This window comes from Petromyzon marinus, chromosome 15 (genome assembly GCF_048934315.1).
Source record: "Petromyzon marinus isolate PM22_M1 ecotype Great Lakes invasive population chromosome 15, UKy_Petmar_22M1.pri1.0, whole genome shotgun sequence".
In the NCBI taxonomy this organism is placed as follows: domain Eukaryota; kingdom Metazoa; phylum Chordata; class Hyperoartia; order Petromyzontiformes; family Petromyzontidae; genus Petromyzon; species Petromyzon marinus.
Genome location: NC_133681.1, coordinates 16,059,240 through 16,079,969, shown reverse-complemented (window position 1 = coordinate 16,079,969; position 20,730 = coordinate 16,059,240). Strand labels below are relative to the sequence as shown.

At 44.9% G+C, this 20,730-nt stretch overlaps 1 protein-coding gene across 2 annotated transcripts in view; it reads left to right on the top strand.

The window, feature by feature from the left end:
* The window catches only part of LOC116942727 (uncharacterized), a 47,265-nt gene that overhangs the window by 20,968 nt on the left and 5,567 nt on the right, over window positions 1-20,730 (top strand). Inside the window, exons 8-14 of one of the 2 annotated variants that reach the window (XM_032955014.2) lie at window positions 7,226-7,339; window positions 9,535-9,687; window positions 11,807-11,964; window positions 12,836-12,962; window positions 15,115-15,298; window positions 16,246-16,292; window positions 16,995-18,308. In XM_032955014.2, the coding sequence (XP_032810905.1) occupies window positions 7,226-7,339; window positions 9,535-9,687; window positions 11,807-11,964; window positions 12,836-12,962; window positions 15,115-15,298; window positions 16,246-16,292; window positions 16,995-18,308 (2,097 nt within the window). Of the gene's footprint in view, window positions 1-7,225; window positions 7,340-9,534; window positions 9,688-11,806; window positions 11,965-12,835; window positions 12,963-15,114; window positions 15,299-16,245; window positions 16,392-16,994; window positions 18,309-20,730 lie in introns of both variants that reach the window. The other variant, XM_032955013.2, reaches the window with a different exon arrangement.

Genomic DNA, 20,730 nt, shown 5'->3' with positions numbered 1-20,730 from the left:
CGGCATGTGCACCCGCATGTACACCACCTCTATGCTAAGTCGGCCAATTAAATGCTAGTTTTTATGCTTATTCCTTTGTCAAGGCACCTTGTTTCCTCGCAAACAGCTTAAAGGTCGCGGTCTGTGCGTGGCTGTGTTTCACTCCAGCGCTGTCCTCGAGACAGCCTGATCCCTTCACCTGATGAAGGCCGCTTGTGTTGTGGCCGAAACGTCGTGATTTTTGTTGTTTTATTTTTTACCTATGTGACTTTACCGAATAGAACCAAAGAGTATAGTAGTGTAGTGTATAGTAGTGTAGTATTCTTAGTTTTTTCGGTAAAGTCACGTTGAAGAGAAACAACAAAATAACAAAATATATATAAAACAATAAAAAAATTCTCACGACGTTTCGACCATAACTCAAACGGTCATCATCAGGTGTGTCGGTTTGCATAAATTTATTTTGAAAACGGCATATTTATTTATTTATATAAAAATAACGTTTGCGTCACGCGCAACGGTTGGCTGTTTGCCAGGACTAGTCCATCTATTTTTTGAAAAGAGGAGGGGGGAGACGAAATTTGTTTTTATGTATGCTGTCTGAAAGCCACTGTAAGCGTGAACAATCAATCAAGAACTGAAATGATTTATCAAATCTTTCCAATGATTGCTAAGATAGAATCCATCTTCTCGGTTGAAATTGTCTCTGTGTTTGTATATGTGGATAGCCTCATGAACGAATCTCTCATGGAAGCCAGATGGCTTACAAAGAACCTCCGTCTTGGAAAAGTCAATGGCATGTGAGCCTACTGAATTAGAACAATGATCTGCTACGGCCGAGGTGTTGGTCCTACCGTGTTTAAGGTCTGCTTTATGTTCACGAATGCGGTCCGAGATATGGCGTTTGGTTTCTACAATGTAACTACTACCACAGAGGCAACTTAGTTTGTAGACACCAGGGTATTGTATGTCCGGAATCACATCTTTTACAGACGGAACCAGATCACGGATTTTATGTAATGTGTTGAAACGGACCTGGATCTTGTGTTTATTCAAGATTTTGGAGATCTTTTTTGTGATCCCAGCAATGTAGGGTAAAGTGATGGTTTTGAAAGGCTCCTCAAGAGGGTTCTTCTTCATGGTTTGAGTGATAGCTTTGCGGATTGTATAGTCGGAGTAACCATTAGCCCTAAGAGCTTGGTGTACGTGCTTGAGTTCACTGCTTATGTGTTCCTGGTCGGATATGCATTGGGCTCTATGATACAGAGTCTTGATGAGAGAATTCTTCTGTGATGGATGGTGGTGGGAATCCGGTTTCAGATAAGCATCCATATGGGTAGCTTTCCTGTAGACAGAGTGGCTCATTGAACCATCAGGTCTCTTTTTAATTAGGACATCTAAAAAAGGTATCTTGCCATCTATTTCGACTTCCATGGTAAATCTGATGGCTGGGTGTATGGAATTGATGTGGTCGAAGAATTGGTCTAGAGCAGGCCGGCCATGTGGCAAGATGACAAAAGTGTCATCCACGTACCTCTTCCATAAGGTTGGGCGCAGAGTAGCAGTCTGGATGGCGTCAGTCTCAAATTTCTCCATGAAAATGTTAGCTATAACTGGAGAAAGGGGGGAGCCCATTGGGGTGCCCTCAGTTTGTTTGTAGAAAGTTCCATTCCAAGTGAAGTATGTATTGGTTAAACAGTGTCTCACCAGGGGGGGTACCTCAGTGTTTAGTCCTTGATGAACCAAGTCTTCAATGATTGCAATGGTGTCAGGTACAGGAACCTTGGTGAATAAGGAAACTACATCAAAACTGACAAGCAGGTCGTCTGGGGACAGGGAAATACCCTTGATTGTTGATACCAGGTGAGTAGAATTTTGTACCGCAGAGGTGGTCTTTCCAGTGAAAGGACGTAGGATTTCAGACAAAAAACGAGCTAGTTTGTAGGTGGGGGAGCTGATAGTAGAGACTATGGGACGAAGAGGTGTATCAACTTTATGTATTTTTGGTAAGCCGTATAATCTTGGTGGCCTGGCAGCAGAAGGTTTGCAGTCACACCTAAACACATACCAGTTAATGATATAATTGCCCAAGTAGACGTTGCTCTCAGGGGCCTGGGTCACATCGCTGCAGACGTAGCAAGATCTGAAATCGCTGCAACCCTCAAAAACGCTAAGATGCCAGCTAGCAACCTCAGCAAAGATGAGCGTTTTGAATTATATAAATTAAAAAAGAGGAATGATATTGTAGTTCTCTCAGCTGACAAAGGCAATGCTACTGTCATCATGGATAAAATAGAATACAACAACAAAATTAAAGAATTACTCGACGATGGTAGTTATACAAAAATAAAAAGAGATCCCACCAACAGCCTCGTCACACAAACCAACAAAATAATTTCTGATTCAACCGCATTAATTGATCAATCTAAACAGTTTTCGTTGAAACCTTCTGCTGCCAGGCCACCAAGATTATACGGCTTACCAAAAATACATAAAGTTGATACACCTCTTCGTCCCATAGTCTCTACTATCAGCTCCCCCACCTACAAACTAGCTCGTTTTTTGTCTGAAATCCTGCGTCCTTTCACTGGAAAGACCACCTCTGCGGTACAAAATTCTACTCACCTGGTATCAACAATCAAGGGTATTTCCCTGTCCCCAGACGACCTGCTTGTCAGTTTTGATGTAGTTTCCTTATTCACCAAGGTTCCTGTACCTGACACCATTGCAATCATTGAAGACTTGGTTCATCAAGGACTAAACACTGAGGTACCCCCCCTGGTGAGACACTGTTTAACCAATACATACTTCACTTGGAATGGAACTTTCTACAAACAAACTGAGGGCACCCCAATGGGCTCCCCCCTTTCTCCAGTTATAGCTAACATTTTCATGGAGAAATTTGAGACTGACGCCATCCAGACTGCTACTCTGCGCCCAACCTTATGGAAGAGGTACGTGGATGACACTTTTGTCATCTTGCCACATGGCCGGCCTGCTCTAGACCAATTCTTCGACCACATCAATTCCATACACCCAGCCATCAGATTTACCATGGAAGTCGAAATAGATGGCAAGATACCTTTTTTAGATGTCCTAATTAAAAAGAGACCTGATGGTTCAATGAGCCACTCTGTCTACAGGAAAGCTACCCATACGGATGCTTATCTGAAACCGGATTCCCACCACCATCCATCACAGAAGAATTCTCTCATCAAGACTCTGTATCATAGAGCCCAATGCATATCCGACCAGGAACACATAAGCAGTGAACTCAAGCACGTACACCAAGCTCTTAGGGCTAATGGTTACTCCGACTATACAATCCGCAAAGCTATCACTCAAACCATGAAGAAGAACCCTCTTGAGGAGCCTTTCAAAACCATCACTTTACCCTACATTGCTGGGATCACAAAAAAGATCTCCAAAATCTTGAATAAACACAAGATCCAGGTCCGTTTCAACACATTACATAAAATCCGTGATCTGGTTCCGTCTGTAAAAGATGTGATTCCGGACATACAATACCCTGGTGTCTACAAACTAAGTTGCCTCTGTGGTAGTAGTTACATTGGAGAAACCAAACGCCATATCTCGGACCGCATTCGTGAACATAAAGCAGACCTTAAACACGGTAGGACCAACACCTCGGCCGTAGCAGATCATTGTTCTAATTCAGTAGGCTCACATGCCATTGACTTTTCCAAGACGGAGGTTCTTTGTAAGCCATCTGGCTTCCATGAGAGATTCGTTCATGAGGCTATCCACATATACAAACACAGAGACAATTTCAACCGAGAAGATGGATTCTATCTTAGCAATCATTGGAAAGATTTGATAAATCATTTCAGTTCTTGATTGATTGTTCACGCTTACAGTGGCTTTCAGACAGCATACATAAAAACAAATTTCGTCTCCCCCCTCCTCTTTTCAAAAAATAGATGGACTAGTCCTGGCAAACAGCCAACCGTTGCGCGTGACGCAAACGTTATTTTTATATAAATAAATAAATATGCCGTTTTCAAAATAAATTTATGCAAACCGACACACCTGATGATGACCGTTTGAGTTATGGTCGAAACGTCGTGAGAATTTTTTTTTATTGTTTTATATATATTTTGTTATTTTGTTGTTTCTCTTCAACGTGACTTTACCGAAAAAACTAAGAATATGAATTACTGCAGTCACGAAAGCTTTAAATCAAAATTTAGTAGTGTAGTGTATAGTAGTGTAGTGTATAGTAGTGTAGTGTATAGCAGTGTAGTGTATAGCAGTGTAGTGTATCGCAGTGTAGTGTATAGTAGTGTAGTGTATAGTAGTGTAGTGTATAGTAGTGTATAGCAGTGTAGTGTATAGTAGTGTAGTGTATAGCAGTGTAGTGTATAATAGTGTAGTGTATAGTAGTGTAGTGTATAGCAGTGTAGTGTATAGTAGTGTAGTGTATAGCAGTGTAGTGTATAGCAGTGTAGTGTATAGCAGTGTAGTGTATAGTAGTGTAGTGTATAGCAGTGTAGTGTATAGTAGTGTAGTGTATAGCAGTGTAGTGTATAATAGTGTAGTGTATAGTAGTGTAGTGTATAGCAGTGTAGTGTATAGTAGTGTAGTGTATAATAGTGTAGTGTATAGTAGTGTATCGCAGTGTAGTGTATCGCAGTGTAGTGTATAGTAGTATAGTGTATAGCAGTGTAGTGTATAGCAGTGTAGTGTATAGCAGTGTAGTGTATAGTAGTGTAGTGTATAGTAGTGTAGTGTATAGCAGTGTAGTGTATAGCAGTGTAGTGTATGGTAGTGTAGTGTATAGCAGTGTAGTGTATAGCAGTGTAGTGTATAGTAGTGTAGTGTATAGTAGTGTAGTGTATAGTAGTGTAGTGTATAATAGTGTAGTGTATCGCAGTGTAGTGTATCGCAGTGTAGTGTATAGTAGTGTAGTGTATCGCAGTGTAGTGTATCGCAGTGTAGTGTATAGCAGTGTAGTGTATGGTAGTGTAGTGTATAGCAGTGTAGTGTATAGTAGTGTAGTGTATAGTAGTGTAGAACCCCTCTTAACGACCACCCCTGGTGGCCTCCATAGAGCCCAATGTGTTCGCTTACCGACAATTCCCCAGTTAACAATGGGCTGTTATAGGTACAGTAAATATTCGTTCATCCATCAATTAACCATGTTTATTTTATATTATGTGTCTAATGTTGTATTAATATCCGTTAAATATTATTACGTACGTTTTTTTGGTTAAGAAGGGGTAACTGTGCATGCTTTCGGAACGAATTAAGCTTTTACCGCGTATTTCTCATACTCGTTTCATGACCAAATCGCTTAACGACCGGCTTCGTGGAAGCAATTGCCATCGTTAAGAGGAGTTCTACTGTACTTAAGAAAAAAATACTTGCAAATTCCTCATTTGGGATCCTACATAACAACATAGCTCCCTGCCGTACTGTGAACACACAGCAGGACCCTCCCAAAACAATCTTGAGGCTTTACTGGGTAAACGCGCACAATAATAATAACAATGACAAGAATATAAAATTGCAAAGGTGCTTTAGTCGATAAGCACAATGCATGGATCAATGGCAGCTGCCGTCTGCAGAATGTGACAGACTGCTTGAGGCTCTGAAGGGAGGCACAGTTCCGCTGGAAATCTGATAGGGATTTTGCAAAACATCGTGGATTATGCAGCTAGGCACAAAACAATGCATCTGCTCATTGATTAAAACCTATTATTGCACTCACGATGCACGCGTTGAATTGTGCCGTGCAAGAACGGCATTTACAATTCGTACCGATGATTTTGGCAGTGGTGCTTGTAGGCCAATGGAGTGAACAAAGCTATACAAGTGAGACAGAAAAAAAACGAGAAACAATGACACAGTAAAAATTAGATAAGCACAATGATAAATTCATACATTTAATAGTGACCAAAAATCGTGACAATTCGTCGAATTTTTAGACGGGTTCATTGTTACATGTATATATTACATTCGTTACAAAATGTAAAATCCGTGAAATATCCAAAATTGTATTTAGATATCCATAGTGTTTTCATACGGAAGCCATCTCGAATACCTATATGAGTATCATTCGTTCTCAATGTTATTACAGATGGCATTAGAACATTGGTATCTTGGCTTTGAATCTTTCACACAATGGGCCTAAGTCTGAATTATGATAACAAAGATTTAAATCTCCATTTTGCACCGACTTTGATAACAAGAATAAAAAAAGCTACAGATGCTGGCGGGACAGATGAAGGGTTCAAATTGTCAGTATCGACCCCCACCCCCGACACAAACTGTCTTGGCCTGTTCAGTTGTTTTGAATCAACCACACTGCCCCGCATATATCGTGTGGAACTAAGCAGCCCGGGGCACAGTCCCACGTGAAGGACTCAGCCACGGGTCACCAATGGGCTCCGATGTACTCTTCACGTGCTTCGGAGAAATGGCATTTCAAAAATTCGTCGCGCGTTGATCGAAGCGCAGCGGTCGATGTGTTATGACGGCGGATAAACGAAGACGTTGGTTAAAATCGACGCTTCCGCTCCCGATGCACGCATCGAATTGTGTATGCGAGAAAATCAATCGTTATTTTTCGTAACGAATTATATGAACTGCACGTGCGAATATTACATGTACACAAATGGAGTAAATACAGTGGCAAAAACAAGGCAGGACATCATGAGTAACAAATTACCACGAACTCTAATCATTTATTGAATTACTTTGGGGGTGGGCAAATAAGTACATGCCTCCACATTATAGTAAACAGAGTAATACTTAAATTTTGATTTAAAGCTTTCGTGACTGCAGTGATTCATATTCTTGGTTCTTTCGGTAAAGTCACGTTGAAGGGAAACAATAAATATATAGAGTAATACTTTATAATGAAATAATTTTCAGTCATTTATCAAGCCGCTGCTGGATGAAGGCCTCTTCACACCTTTGAGTCGTGGGGATTATTTGGCCATACTTCACCATGCTAGTTAATGCAGGTTGGGGAGGGGGAGGCCCAAGACCAGTGCCGATACCATTCGAAGCAGATATTAGCTTCATCTGGGAATTAAACTCATGCCACCAAGTTTAATAATTGTGCGCAATCCCCTGTTCCACAACAGACAGTATTATTTATCCTGCAATGGAACGATATTAGTCAAATGCATCTTTCATATATTTTTTTAACGAGCAATATCATTGAGGAATAAAAAAAAAAACCCCGATGCGCTCTCAATGAAACCTGTTCGAATTTCAGTTTTTCAGAGACGCGCAGGATGCCGAACGTCAGCTTCTGGAGCTGCACGGTCTGATGCAGAAGCAACGTGCCAACTCGCTCGCCGATTACAGAGACGTCAAGAAAACTTCGAAGGTACGCCCATTACGTTACGCAAGACCCACTGAGACTCCCTTGGATGGAGTCGTTGGGGTGGCTGCTATTAAAATAACGTCAATGATATTCAGCCTTCTTTCAATCCACTGCTGGATGAAGGCCTCCAAATGCTGTGTGGGTTTATTGAACCGTACTTCACCGTGCTGGTCAGCGTGTGCTTGGTGAAGGGAGAAGACCCACGATTAGTTCAGATATCGCTTGCTGCTGCCGATGTTCATCACGGCCGGGAATTGAACTTAGGTGGTTGGGTTCATTCCAAGGCCGTAATTATAATATATATTGGGGGGGGGGGGACACATCCCCCCCCCCCCCAATATATTGCTATAAATAGATTTCTGTTTATATGATTGTGGTTATGGTTGTAAAAAATAAATAAAACATCCATCCTATGTGTTAGTGAATTTGTTTATATTTTAGGCAGGAAATTCGTTTACAAATTTAGATTTTTTTCTGGGTTGGGACCTCCAGACCCCCTGGAAGATTTGGTCCCCCCCAATGTTGACTCCATGGTTACGGCCTTGGTTCATTCTATCGATCGCTCTCCCCTCCACCTCCGCTTCTTCTTCAATATGCAATGAAGAGGCGTCTAAAATGTTGCCAAGATGTGGAATCTGTCGTAAAAGGTGACATGATCCTGTGCAGAGATGTTTTTCGTTTTTTAAGATGGTCGAGTGGATGCCTCGCGGGGTGTTTTTCGGAAAATAAAAAAAGCTGCCGCAGAGGTATTATTTCCCGATTAATTTTCACGTGATGTTACGAACACAATAGCTCCGAGAAATAAAAGCCAGACGTACACATTTCCTGAGGCACGTCTGCCGAGGAGGTACGGGGTGGGCGAGGAGGAGGAGGGGGGGGCGAGGTGACGATGTGCCGCAATTTTTTTTGGCAAACTCGCGTGTATTCTATGCCGTGCGCACACGCACAGGCCGGCGGGGATTTCCACGCACGGCTGGGATAAACGCCTGCCCGCACGCACGCACACTTCAACCCGCATTAAAATGTGCGCCCGCTGATTCCTTCTGTGTGCAATGCGCCCCTGCTTGTGTAATGCCTGTGACGCCCCTGGCCTGCTTTTTTGGCAAGTGCTGTTCGAGTGACGCCTATTTGAAATAGTTGTTCACTGCTCGTGGCGCTCTGGCTCCTGATAAACGCGAATTTAAGAGAGGGCGGCGGTTTGGGGGGTTTGCTCATTCTCATTATCATCATCAGCCATGATCTATGCACTAGTAGATGAAGGCCGTGGCAACCCGGGCCTCATCAGATGTGCTTCTGCGGCCGTCTGGAACGCTCTTCCTTCGGATATTAGGATGCCACTGGAGCGATGCACTTTTAAATCATCTCCATTGACAAACTCATTTCTTTAGAACTCATTTTGATGCTTGGTTTATTGACCTCCCCCCTGTACCTCCGATTAACACGGTTGGCTACATATGGTGCGAAAGAAGTTCAACGTACGTACAGGAAGCAGCATGTCTCGCGAGCTCTTGCACACAAGCTTGTCTCACTGCTCCATCTGCGTGGCGAACGTCAATCCGGGCGTGTTCCCTCCTTTTGGCTACAACTCAGTTGTTAGTCTCGACCACTGGCTCTCATCCCCCATACCAATGTGGCCTGCCTTAGCTCACTTACTTTTATGCATGGCGTGTGACGCCATCATCCTCGGCCAAATAATCTTTTTTAATATCACAGGTTTTTTTCGTCAAGATTTGGAGAAACCTGTTGTCATATTGCTCAGTTTTCTCGTGGGTAATTCCCTCACAACAACTACATTTTTTACTAAAGTTTCATTAAGATTGTATCAGCTTTACGAGACCCACCCACCCCTCTCTATAGACGGACATAAAGGAAGACGCGGACAGAGCTAGCGCATTGTATGCTTTCAATCTTTATTGGAAAGTGTTTAAAAAAAAGCCTTGCCCCTATAATCCTATACACTCCTCACGTGATCTCTCCTATTATTCTCCCTCTTTCTGCCCATCTATCCTGCCTCTCTCTAGATCACACCCCCGGGGGAATCGTTGTGCTCATGCATGTGGGTTGCACGTTGATCACTCACTCGGAAGGACGTGTGCCCCTTATTGTTTGTGCTCTCTGCATTTTTCGTCAAAAATATAAACGGTGCCTTTCCGAAACCCCCTTGCCGATACTGCACTTTTAATCGAGGGCCCTTGCAGGTAATCCTGGAGCGGCTGGAGGAGGTGGAGGTGGCCGTGGGAAACCTCTCCCGCAAGTCCACGCAGATCGTGCAGCTCAAGCCACGGCGCCCCGACCACGCTGTCGCTGCCCCCTTGCCCATCAAGGCCATCTGCGATTACAAGCAGGACGGGGTGAGCCACCGCCGGGCCCGTCTGGTGCTCGCGCTCCGGTTGGGGCGCCGCGCTACGAACGCGTTCACAGCCAACATTGGTGGCGGATATCTTAACCGGTCGTGGGCCTCTCTTTGGTCGACTCCGCCTTAAATGAGTACCTCTGAGCGGTGTGTGAACATCAGCACCGGGGAGACTAAGTTGGCCGGGCACGGTGCTGGCCACCCCACCCCTTTGTGTGCCCTGTCGGCCTTTATAGGTGCTCGCTAACTTTCCCTAACAGTCTGTTCAAGGCTAGATGAGGCATCTTTGTACGTACTGCTTCTCAATTTTTTGTCGTGTGTGTTTTATTACAATGGGCTTATTTCACTTTCTGATCCATGTAATATTTTATGATCGTGAGCGACTGTTTTTTTTTTGGCTACCAGTGCTATGCACACGGTACCACATCAGTAGTCCCATAGTTATAGATCTACATGCAGCATACAGGCATTTTTGTTGTTAAACAAACACGTTTCCATTGAGAGCACTCGCATACAGAGAACTTGTGTTATAAAGACGTAATTATTGTAAAGCTAAGGTAATCAAGTGACGTTTTATTTCTCAAAATTATTCTTTTGAAGTATATTGCCAAAAATAAGGGGATGTGTCGTGGAGAAACTGTAAAACTCCTTCCGCAGTAAAATTCTACAGGATCAGTGGGCCTCGACAAACTTTGCCTGCTTGCCTTGTGAGAGAAACAAACTAAAAATCATATTCTTGGTTCTTTCGGTAAAGTCACGTAGAAGGGAAACAATAAAATAAAATAAAAACAATACAATTCTCACGACGTTTCCCTTCTACGTGGTGACTTTACCGAAAGAACCAAGAATATGAATCCCTGCAGTCACGAAAGCTTTACATCGAAACTGAAAATCATCATAAAAAATTATTGACGGTAAATGCAACTGCAACACCCGTTAGAATAAGCGACCACCTTCAGCGTCACACCTACGTTTATTATCTTTGGTTATGTTGCCCAAGTATATTTTAATCATCCGTTCATTCCCTTCATTGAGGAATCTTGCACACTCAATGCCAATTTTAAAACTAACACGTTGCTTTACAGTAGCATTGATTTCACGCCAGTGTTCCTTTGGGTTAACACCTTTAAAGTTTGCCATATTGCTGTTTACTTCTCTGGGAAAACATACAAACCTTCAGGGATTTTTATTTTAATTAAAACCAGCTTTGGAGCTTCGCTTTTAACATGAGTTTATTCATGCAATTTGCTAAGTAAACGTTTAAGTGTAACCATAGGCCTAGGACTAATTAATCAATGACATTCCACAGAAAATATTTGTTTTTAATTATGGATACGTTACAGATTCAAAATATTGGTATTTAAGTCATGATGTGTTTGCAATGTAAGATGTGAATTGAGACCATGACCCACCCTTGCAAATGAGATGTTCCATCTCAAGGGATTATCCTGATGAAATATTTAAACGTATAAAAAGAAAGTAAAATACATCAAAAATAGCATACAATACATAATTCAATTCATAGCTGTACAGTATATGATAATATCAGGTTTATGAGAATTCATGGATCAATGCTTATTTAATGTACTGTGTTTGTAAGACCTGCTCTATGTAAACAGATATAAAAATGTTGCAAGGTTGTTTTTTGTCTTTCCAATTTTAGCAAAGTTTGTTTCCTGCATTTCAGATAAGAATCAGGATGACACTGTTTGACATTAAGTCCGTATAGAAGTCAGTGGGACACGTCATTGACGTGAAAGGAAGAGACCTTGTAGTGCGCACAGTCGGCTGTAATGACGTACACTCGCATCTGATGCCTGCGCAGACAATCACATTTATTGGCATTTGTCATCGTTTGTGCGCAGCCTCTGCAGCACAGCACAGGTGAAACATCACCTTCCTTGGCTCGCATTGAGGTCTTCGAATCCAGCACATTAATCAACATTTAGATGAAGCTTGTGAAGCATTGGCAAATAATCGCAGAATTATTAACCTCTTGTGGCAAAACTGCAACGTCGGCCAAAGTGGCAGCAATCTTTTCTTTTTCCCCATAAAAAAAATGTTTCCCTTAAAAAAATGAGTCTCCTCATGAACGAGGCTTGTTCTTGCCCACTCAGGTGTGCGTGTGCCAGAAGGACCAGGCCTACTTCCTCCAGGACAACTCACGGCGAGTGTGCTGGCGCGTGTTCCTGCCGGGCGGAACGCAAGCCACTGTACCCTCCGTATGCTACATCATCCTGCCTCCAAACGGGGAGGCTATCGCTGCCTCGGAGAGGTAGTCGAGGACGCTCCGGTCGATGTGCTGTCTGGTTGTGTTGTTGTTGTTGTCCTTGGCCACTGCCACATAGCCCCCCGCCCCCCCAAAGACAAAGATCCCACGTATAGCCTGTAACAGACTGTTGGGGCAAGTGCTGTTAGCAAGCACCGACGAAGGCCGGCACAACACACGAAGGGGTGGGTGGCCAGCACCACGCCCGGCCGCCTTTGTCTCCCTCGTGACGATGTTTACACATTTTGAGTACCTGGTTCAGATAATCGTCACTGGTGTTGGCCGTGAGCGGGAATTGAACACGGGGCGCTGGGTTCGTAGTGCAGCATAGCGCTAACCGCTACCCCCCCCCCCCCCCGCCTCCACCACACACACCCCCCCGTTTCATGGTTGAACCTCGGTAGTGCTTGGATGCGTGACCACCTTCCACAGCAAGCTGTTATAGGCTGCGCGTTGCTCGCTTTCAGATGCACTCCTGCAGCCGTCTGGAACGCTATTCCTTCCGACATTAGGAAGCCAGTGGAGCTGTGCACTTTTAAATCATCTAGATTGAAAACTAATTTCTTTGGAACTGCTTTTTGTGTTACGTTTGTTGTTCTTCCCCCGCACCTCCGACTCTCACGGTTGGCTACGTAACGGTGCGAAAGAAGTTCAACATAAGCACATATTTACGTGTGGTCAGGGGTCACGAGTAAATCATTACAAACCTCAAGAAAATGTCCGCATCATTGGCGTGGGGAGTGTGGACCTGACATAGCTTGTTGTCCTTCCCCGCACCTCTGATTGGCACGGTTGACTACGTACGGTGCGAAAGAGGTTCAACATACATACCAACATACATGTGCGGGCTGTCCTTGCGTTTGCCTTACGCTGGCAGGCTTCAGGAGATGCTGAACGACGTACGGAGGCTGTGGAGGCAGGTGCATGCGGACATGGAGGCTGCGCTGCTCTGGCACACGCTGCGAGAGGAGGTCACCACCGTGCACACGTGGACACTCACAGTGGTGCGTAAATACCAAGATCCCCCCATATAGCCGAAACAGATTGTTGGAGCAAGTGTTATTAGTGATCACCTATGAAGGCCGGAATGGTACATGTGGCGGTGGGGTGGCCAGCACCACGCGCGAGTGGCGATCTTCACAAACCGCACCAAGTACTCATTTGAGTCGGAGTCGACCTAGGGGAGGCTGAAGATCGGTTCAGATATTCGTCACCGATGTTGGCCATGAGCGGGAATCGAAGTCGAGCCGCCGGGTTCATAGCGTAGCGCGCTAACCGCTGCACCACCGCTCCCCGCCAATATTCCCCGCCGGTTCACCTACGCTCGGCCAGGCGACCGCGGAAAAGGCAACCGCAGGAATCCACGCGTATGCGTGTTCGTCGCATACCGTCTAGGCCAGCGATTGTCAATCTTTTTTCCATTCCGCGGCATGCACTTGGGAGCTTAGCTCGATCTTCGCAGCTGCTCTCCTTTGCTGTATTTTTTTTCTTTCAAAATGAACAAGGCTTATGAGAAGAGGATGTGTGGAAAAAATGGTTCGATGCTTGCATAATTCAAAATACGAGTGTGCTGTGATGATGGTGCGATGGGTATGTTTATTATAATGCTCATGAGAAGATGAGAAATAAGTGATTACGTGTTGCTTAATATTTTAGTGTGGTGTGATGATGTGTGATGTGTAGACACTTTGGAGTGGTTCTGCGATGAAAGGATAAACTAAACTTTTTTTTTAATTCTACCAGGTAAGGCCCTCTGAGCTACATAGCTCTTTCAGAAGCTGCCTGGCCCCAAATGATAGCTCAGTGAAGTGGATTATCATTTGTAAAATGTATAATAATTTGAAAATTATAATTAAAAAATTTAATTTCGATTTAAAGCTTTCGTGACTGCAATGATTCATCTTCTTTGGTTCTTTCGGTAAAGTCACGTCGTGAGAATATTATTGTGTTATTTTATTTTATCAATTTATTATTTTATTCTCATTCTACGTGACTTTACCGAAAGAACTAAAGAAAAAAATATATAATAGCAATGTGTGCTGGGAATCTCCCGAGAGTTTCTGCTCAATATTTCCATCAGGTTGATTGTTTTATGTTTTGCTATGAAGGGACAGGGTTGTAGGGAGACCAAGTAGGCTATACCTGATAAAATAAAAGTTTCGTTTGATTTGTATATTTTTAGTGATTTGTTTACCTTTCCTATACTATTCACTCCTATCGTGTTTTTCTATTGTTGTTGTAACATTCTGACCCAGTACGGCTGGACATAGAGCTTCAAAGCTCATAAGATTCCTCCAGTATCAACAAATATTCTGATTCTGAAGTTCAACCAAACCTGGTGACGTAGGCGGAAGGTTTTATTGGGTTGGAAGTGCTGGGGACATCAAGTGGTGAAATATCTTATGCTGTTAAAACGATGCGTCTCGGATGCTTTATCATTGTGCTCTAATCTTATAAGAACACATTATTTCCCTGTCACTTAATGCCTTCAGTTGCAGAAGAGAGCAGAATACCGGTCCCCATTGGAACTAAACATTGTCATTGACTATAGAGTTATTGCATGCACTCAATAATTTTTGTTGTTGTATTTTCTGCACTTAATTAACTATTGTAAGTGGATGCCAATCACCTGTAAATGGTATGCTCATTTTACATTTAGGCTCATGCATTGGCCAAAACGTGACTAAAAAGAAAACAATACCAACAAAATGGCAAAATATGAGAGAGAGAAAAAAACGAGGAGATTCTTGATTTGAAATGTAAGCCCAAAACGATAATTCACCGGATGGCTGGGGTGGGAGGCGTATCTTCATCTCCCCAGTATTTACAACATGTGAACTGCAGTGTTGCGAGCTTAGACATTTTGTGGCTATATCTGCCGACTTATTGGGGTTTTCCCAAGCGTCAACACTTAGACAAAGCCTCACATTGGGCGAATGTCTGGTGCGAAGACGTTTTACAGCTGCAGCAGTGATTGCAGGTTTGCATTGTGAATCCTCTGTGCGTTTCATGGCTGGTTGTCTCGTGACACTATTGATGGCCTTGGATGGTTCATTTGGCGACATCCAGTGACTCTCCGAGGTTTGCTCGGTGCCCTCTCCGCTTCGAGGAGTTGGCAAACGCTGACGGACGGTCCCTCCACCCCCCCTCTCCCAGTTCAAGAGGATGAAGGAGGAGGAGCACATGAGCGTGATGAGCAACCTGCAAGAGCACTACGAGGAGTTCCAGGACACCCAGAGCACTTGCGAGATCCTGGGCGACGAGAACTACGCTCACATGGAGGCCAACGTGTGGGCCACGCAGCAGCACTACAAGAACCTCCTCAAGGCCATCGGGCAAGGTACAGCAAATCGATTCGTTTCTGTTCACACGTAGGCATTCACGACCAATATTATGATTCGCTATTAGCTTTTTGGGGTGTGAGTATAATATCAATTAGAGTTTTCGGCCTATTTTTGCCACCAGTAGTTCCACCTTGTTCATAATCAGAATCTTGATCAGAATCTTTATTTAGACTGCAGGAGGAATCGATGAGCAATGAAGCTCTTTGTTCACCGATGTCCAGTTTGGGTTGTGGGGCAGCAAGTTGGGGTATTGTTAAGCAATTTAACCATGCAAATTGTAACCAATCAATCTGTAATGAAGTTTAATTGTTAATTCCGGTTCACCTGCATGGCTGACATCACGGCACCTACCTAATGACCCGGGTACTGAAGTGTGGTTCACTGGAGACATGAACTTTTGCTAAACCTGATGATGATGCTGGTTCTAATGTCAATAGAAAATTCGTACAGTGCATAATTGTCGAGTTATACTTGCTTTTCAATGGAACCGGTTTGCTGAAAAAACATCAGGGTGTCAAACTTGATTTGTTTGGCTGTGTAGGCTGATGGATGGTGCATAGCCCTTATTCACACGATATACCCACAGGATCGGAACCCCCACCCTCCTCCCCCCTCCTAAAAATAACCCCCAAAAACCTCATTATGAATGAGTTAATCGATAACGTGGCCACACAAAGAAATTTTCAAAGTGATTTCTCACTCAGGGGGGAGCCCACTTTCTCCCCTGCTTTAAACCCAGATGCGTAATGTTGGGAATGGCACTTTCTGTACTCCTCCTCCCACCTCGTGCTGAAGTTTGTGCTCCTACAATACAAATATATACATACTTTTTTTTTTAATTGATTTCTCGCTCGTATGAAGATCACGTTGATATTTTTTTGCCCCCCCCCCCCCCGCCCCACTGCTGCAATGGACATTTATTTTCCGCACGGTTCTGCGACAGCCTATATGCCCCCTCCTGTCCGGCCGAGGGCGAAGAAGCCCTCTGAGGTGAGCGTGGAGCTGCGGGGAGACGGCGTCTCTCCTCACCCTCTGCCCCACGACGGAGGAGAAGGCGACCCAATGCGCCGCGGGGCCTCACAAGCCGCGGCAAGCCATCTTTCCGGCAACCCCCCCCCCCCCGAGTGTTTGTTTTAAATGTCACCGTGTGTTGTTGTTGTGTACGCACGTGCGTTGAACTTTCTTTCGCACCGTGCGTAGCCAGCCGTGCTCGTCGGAGGTGCGGCAAAAATCGTGAAGGGGGAAGTTGCGCTGTGATTAGCAGTTGACCATCTGCAAAGTCAATGAACATTTAAAAGATGAATTTGTGTATTTATCGTGACAATCTAGTCAATTGTGTTGACAGCTCCCGCCACTGCTGGCAGGAGGACTTTGACGAGAGGAGCTGTAGAGAGCTGTAGAGAGCTGTAGAGAGCCTATCTCGGGGGTACCTTGGCCTACTCTTCCACATTGACCAGACATCCTGGAAGGGGTGGGAGTGCCACACTTTACCCCATCGCACGCAACCTGTCGATTGGCTAACTGTGGCGTACAGTAATGTCATATATTAGTCTTCTTTATTTTATGTTAATATATTTACATGTATTTGATTCGCTATTCCTCATGGCTATATATTACATCACAACTAACATGCCATTATATTGGCTGCTAATAATAATTTTGCTAACTGCATTTTCCTGTTTGTATTTGCAGAGTCTTACAGGAAATGATGAGAACCATGATGTAACAAAGGAAGATGTAGTTGACATCACACCCCAAAAGTCTTTAGCCAGTGCACTTCAGGAAGATGTAGTAATCTCTGTTGAGGTGAGCCAAGAGCAGGCTCGACCAGCTGTAACCCAACTAACAGCATCCCAACGTGGCGGAGACACCAGCGGCACACCGACGGACAAGCCAGGATATGAGCGGTGTCACGTCCAAGCAAAAACGGTCACAGAGGAGCAGCAAGTGATAACAATGACCCAGGAGCTCCACAGCAGCAGCAGCAGCACGGTCGTAACGAAGAGTGCAGCGCAGATCCAGGAGGAAAGCAACAAGAACGCAGAGATCACGGCCCACATCGAGAAGCTGAAAGCCGAGATGGCTAAGCTGTTTGGGGACAAAGCAAACATGGAGGAGGAGATGAGTCAGCTGAGAAGAGTCGCCGTGGAGACGGAGAGGTTGAAGCGGCGCGCTGAGGAGGAGGCAGTGCACCAGAGGACGCTGGCTGAGCGTGCCATGCAGGAGAAGCGCGGGGCGGAGGAGAAAGTGCTCACTCTGGCCCGAGCGGAGAAGGAAGCGGCAGCGTTGTACCAGTCGGCGATGAGCGAGGTGGAGAAGCTGAGACTGAAAGCGGAGGAGGCGCTGGGTCTCAAGCAGCAAGCGGAGAAAGAAGCCCATCGGCTCTCCAGGCTCAGGAAGGAGGCCATGGAAATCAAGCAAATGAGTTGGCAGCACCGGGAAGAGAGTGCCGCCGGCGATTTGTCCAGTCGAGGTGTCAGGGCGGCGCAGGTGCGCCTGGAGAATGTGAACAGCATCATGTCGCAGGTGGACGAGGCCAAGGTGGAAGCGGACCGACAGACGGCCCGGTACCAGCGGCAGCTGGACGAGGTGCACCGGCTGAAGGCTCTGGCGGAGGGAGAGGCGGCGGCGAGGGCCCGGGCCCAGGCTGAGGCGGAGTCTCTGCGGCACGAGGCGGAGAGGGCGGCTCAGCAGCGGGGCGAGGCGGAGACGCGGGCCCTGCACCTGCGGGAGTGTGCGGAGCAAGAGATGGAGCGGCAGCGCGCGGTGCTGGAGGAGACGGCGGCGCAGAGGGAGGGCGCCGAGCGGGAGCTGGCTGGGTTCAGGGCCCTGCTGCAGGAGATGCGGGGCCAGCAGCTGCAGCTCGCCGGGGAGAAGGAGGAGCTCCGGGCGGAGGTCAGGGACGTCACGCTCAAGAAGGAGAAGGTGGAAGCTGAACTGCAGACGCTCAGGGCGCAGATGCTGGAAATGCAGAGGGGCAGCTCTGCAAGTCAAAGCCAGCAGCAGGTATTTTTTATTTTTTGTCTTGATCGTTGCATTGCTCATTTATGGAAGGGAGGAATTCCTTGGGAAGGAAAATTACGTTTGGATTGATTTTCCATATATGAGGCAAGACCTGTTTTGTATGATTCTGTTCAAACATTCAGTTGCATTTTTTTCTTTCTCTCCATAAATGAGGTTTACATTTTTTTAGAAGAGAATAGATTTTTTTTGTAAATGTATTCACCAAAAATGTAATTAGAAAAGCTTTATTGAAATCTAAAAATGCCTTATCCATTTCATTGCATACTTCATTTAACAATAACACCGTTAGTGGTGCTGACGCCAGGGATTGTCCTTGGAGTGCACGCAATGTCTTTCTGAAGCGTACAGCTCGCCGCTGCATTACTTTGTCGCATTGGGCTGCTCATCTTGGGCCCCTGGGGTCACTTGACACAATGCTCCTTTTTGCTGCCTTTCATCTAAGGCTACAATATTTTTTTCTCTTCCGTTTTTTGTGTGTTTTTACATATATATGTAAAGCGCTTTTTTTCTATATTTACACACATTGTCAGCTTTAGGGACTGTTAATGGTTTGTTGTTGTATGTATGTTGAACTTCTTTCGCACCGCACGTATCCAACCGTGCTAATCGGAGGTGCGGGAGAAGGACAAGAAAATAAACACAAAAAGCAATGAAAAAGAATGCATTTTCAATCTAAATTTAAAAGTGCATAGCTCCAGTGGCTTCGTAATAATGGAAGGTAGAGCATTCCAGACGGCCACAGAAGCGCGTCTGAAAGCGCACAATGCAGTGACCGTCTTTGTTCGATGGTTGAAAAAGGGTTCGGAATTTCTATATAAAAGCACATTCCTATATTTACACACACTGTCAACTTTAGTGACCGTTCGTGCATCATTGTTGTGGTTGTTGCCTGATCATTTTGTATTATTTCTTCACTGTAAATGCCAGACAATTCATTTCAAGCGGCGCAGATTCTTCCCTCGGCCTTTCGTGATTCTGCGAAAACTGAAATGTGTGGTGAAGCGTGCGTGGACAGTCTGTGGCTCGCAGAAACTAAAGGCTTTCTTAGCCATTCCATTTTATGGGTCTGCAAACATTTCCTTAATGTACTACGAATGCTTTGTTATTTATTTCCATTGACATTTTCCTTTTCTCTTCCCCTTTGTTGTTGCTTGCTCGCCACGCTGGGCATTGTGTGGAGATGATTATATTAAAGTCGATTCTGCAAGCGCGCACGCCTGTAACGGCGTATATGAAACATGCCTGAAGTGTAAATTGCGCAAAGCTATTTTAGTTGTGCTGTGTACAAACCATTTGATGTGTTCAAGAAGAGGTGAAATTGTTTTCGAGATATAACTAAAATTCACATTGCACAGAAGTGCAGCGGTTGTACTTTACAATACAAACTTTAATAGACCGCAATAAATAAATGGATCCTCCCATGATGTAGTGGTTAATACCCTGGAATTTCAATCCAGAGGTCACCGGTTCGATCTCATGGCATGGTAGTTGAAAGAATCGCCAAGTTTCTGACAAAATCCCGGCCCCTCGCCTCTTGTCCAACCATCAGTCTCTAAATGGGTACACCGCAGTTAGTTGACTCAGAATCAGAATATTTATTTATACTGGAGGCATCCGGTGAGCTATGAAGCTCTTTTTTACAGATATCTAGTCGGGGCGGGTAAGGGACATGAACAAACAATACAATACCATGATGATAGGAGTGCCAAGTACAAGAAAGGTAAACAAATCGCCCAAACACAGACAGATAAAACTAAACCATCCCCATCCTACCAGACAATGCTCATTGAGGTATTCACTTATTTTTGAAAAGCGTGTGGTGGGTTAAAATGTGGGTACTTAAACCTCTTCCTAGACGTCTGATGAGGATGGAAGTCGGCCAAAGTGCCTTCCAGAGGGCGTCTTTACAGCTCCCTCGAGCAGAGGCTCTTCCGCTATGAACGGTGCGAGCAAGAAACTGCAGGGCTGCATCCTCAAGCTCGATAAGTAAATATTAATGCTCTTGCAAAGAAGGGGGTCAAAGTCAAACTAACTTTGAGATGATGCAATTTAGTGTAATCATTACAAGGTGTTAACTGTCTTCTGTGTGTGTGTTTGCATGTTTGCGCAGCGGTCAGCGTGGTGTGCTATGGACCCGGCGACCCGGGTTCGATTCCCGCTCACGGCCAACACCGGTGACAATTATCTGAACCGGTCCTGGGCCTCCCCTAGGTCGACTCAGCCTAGAAAAATAGTACCTGGTGCGATGTGTAAACATTGCTCCTGGGGAGATAAAGACGGCCGGGCGTGGTGCTGGCCACCCACCCCTCGTGTGCCGTGCTGGCCTTCATAGGTGCTCCCTAACAGCACTTGCCCCAAGTCTGTTAAAGACTATACGGGGGATCTTTGTATTTACGCATCACTG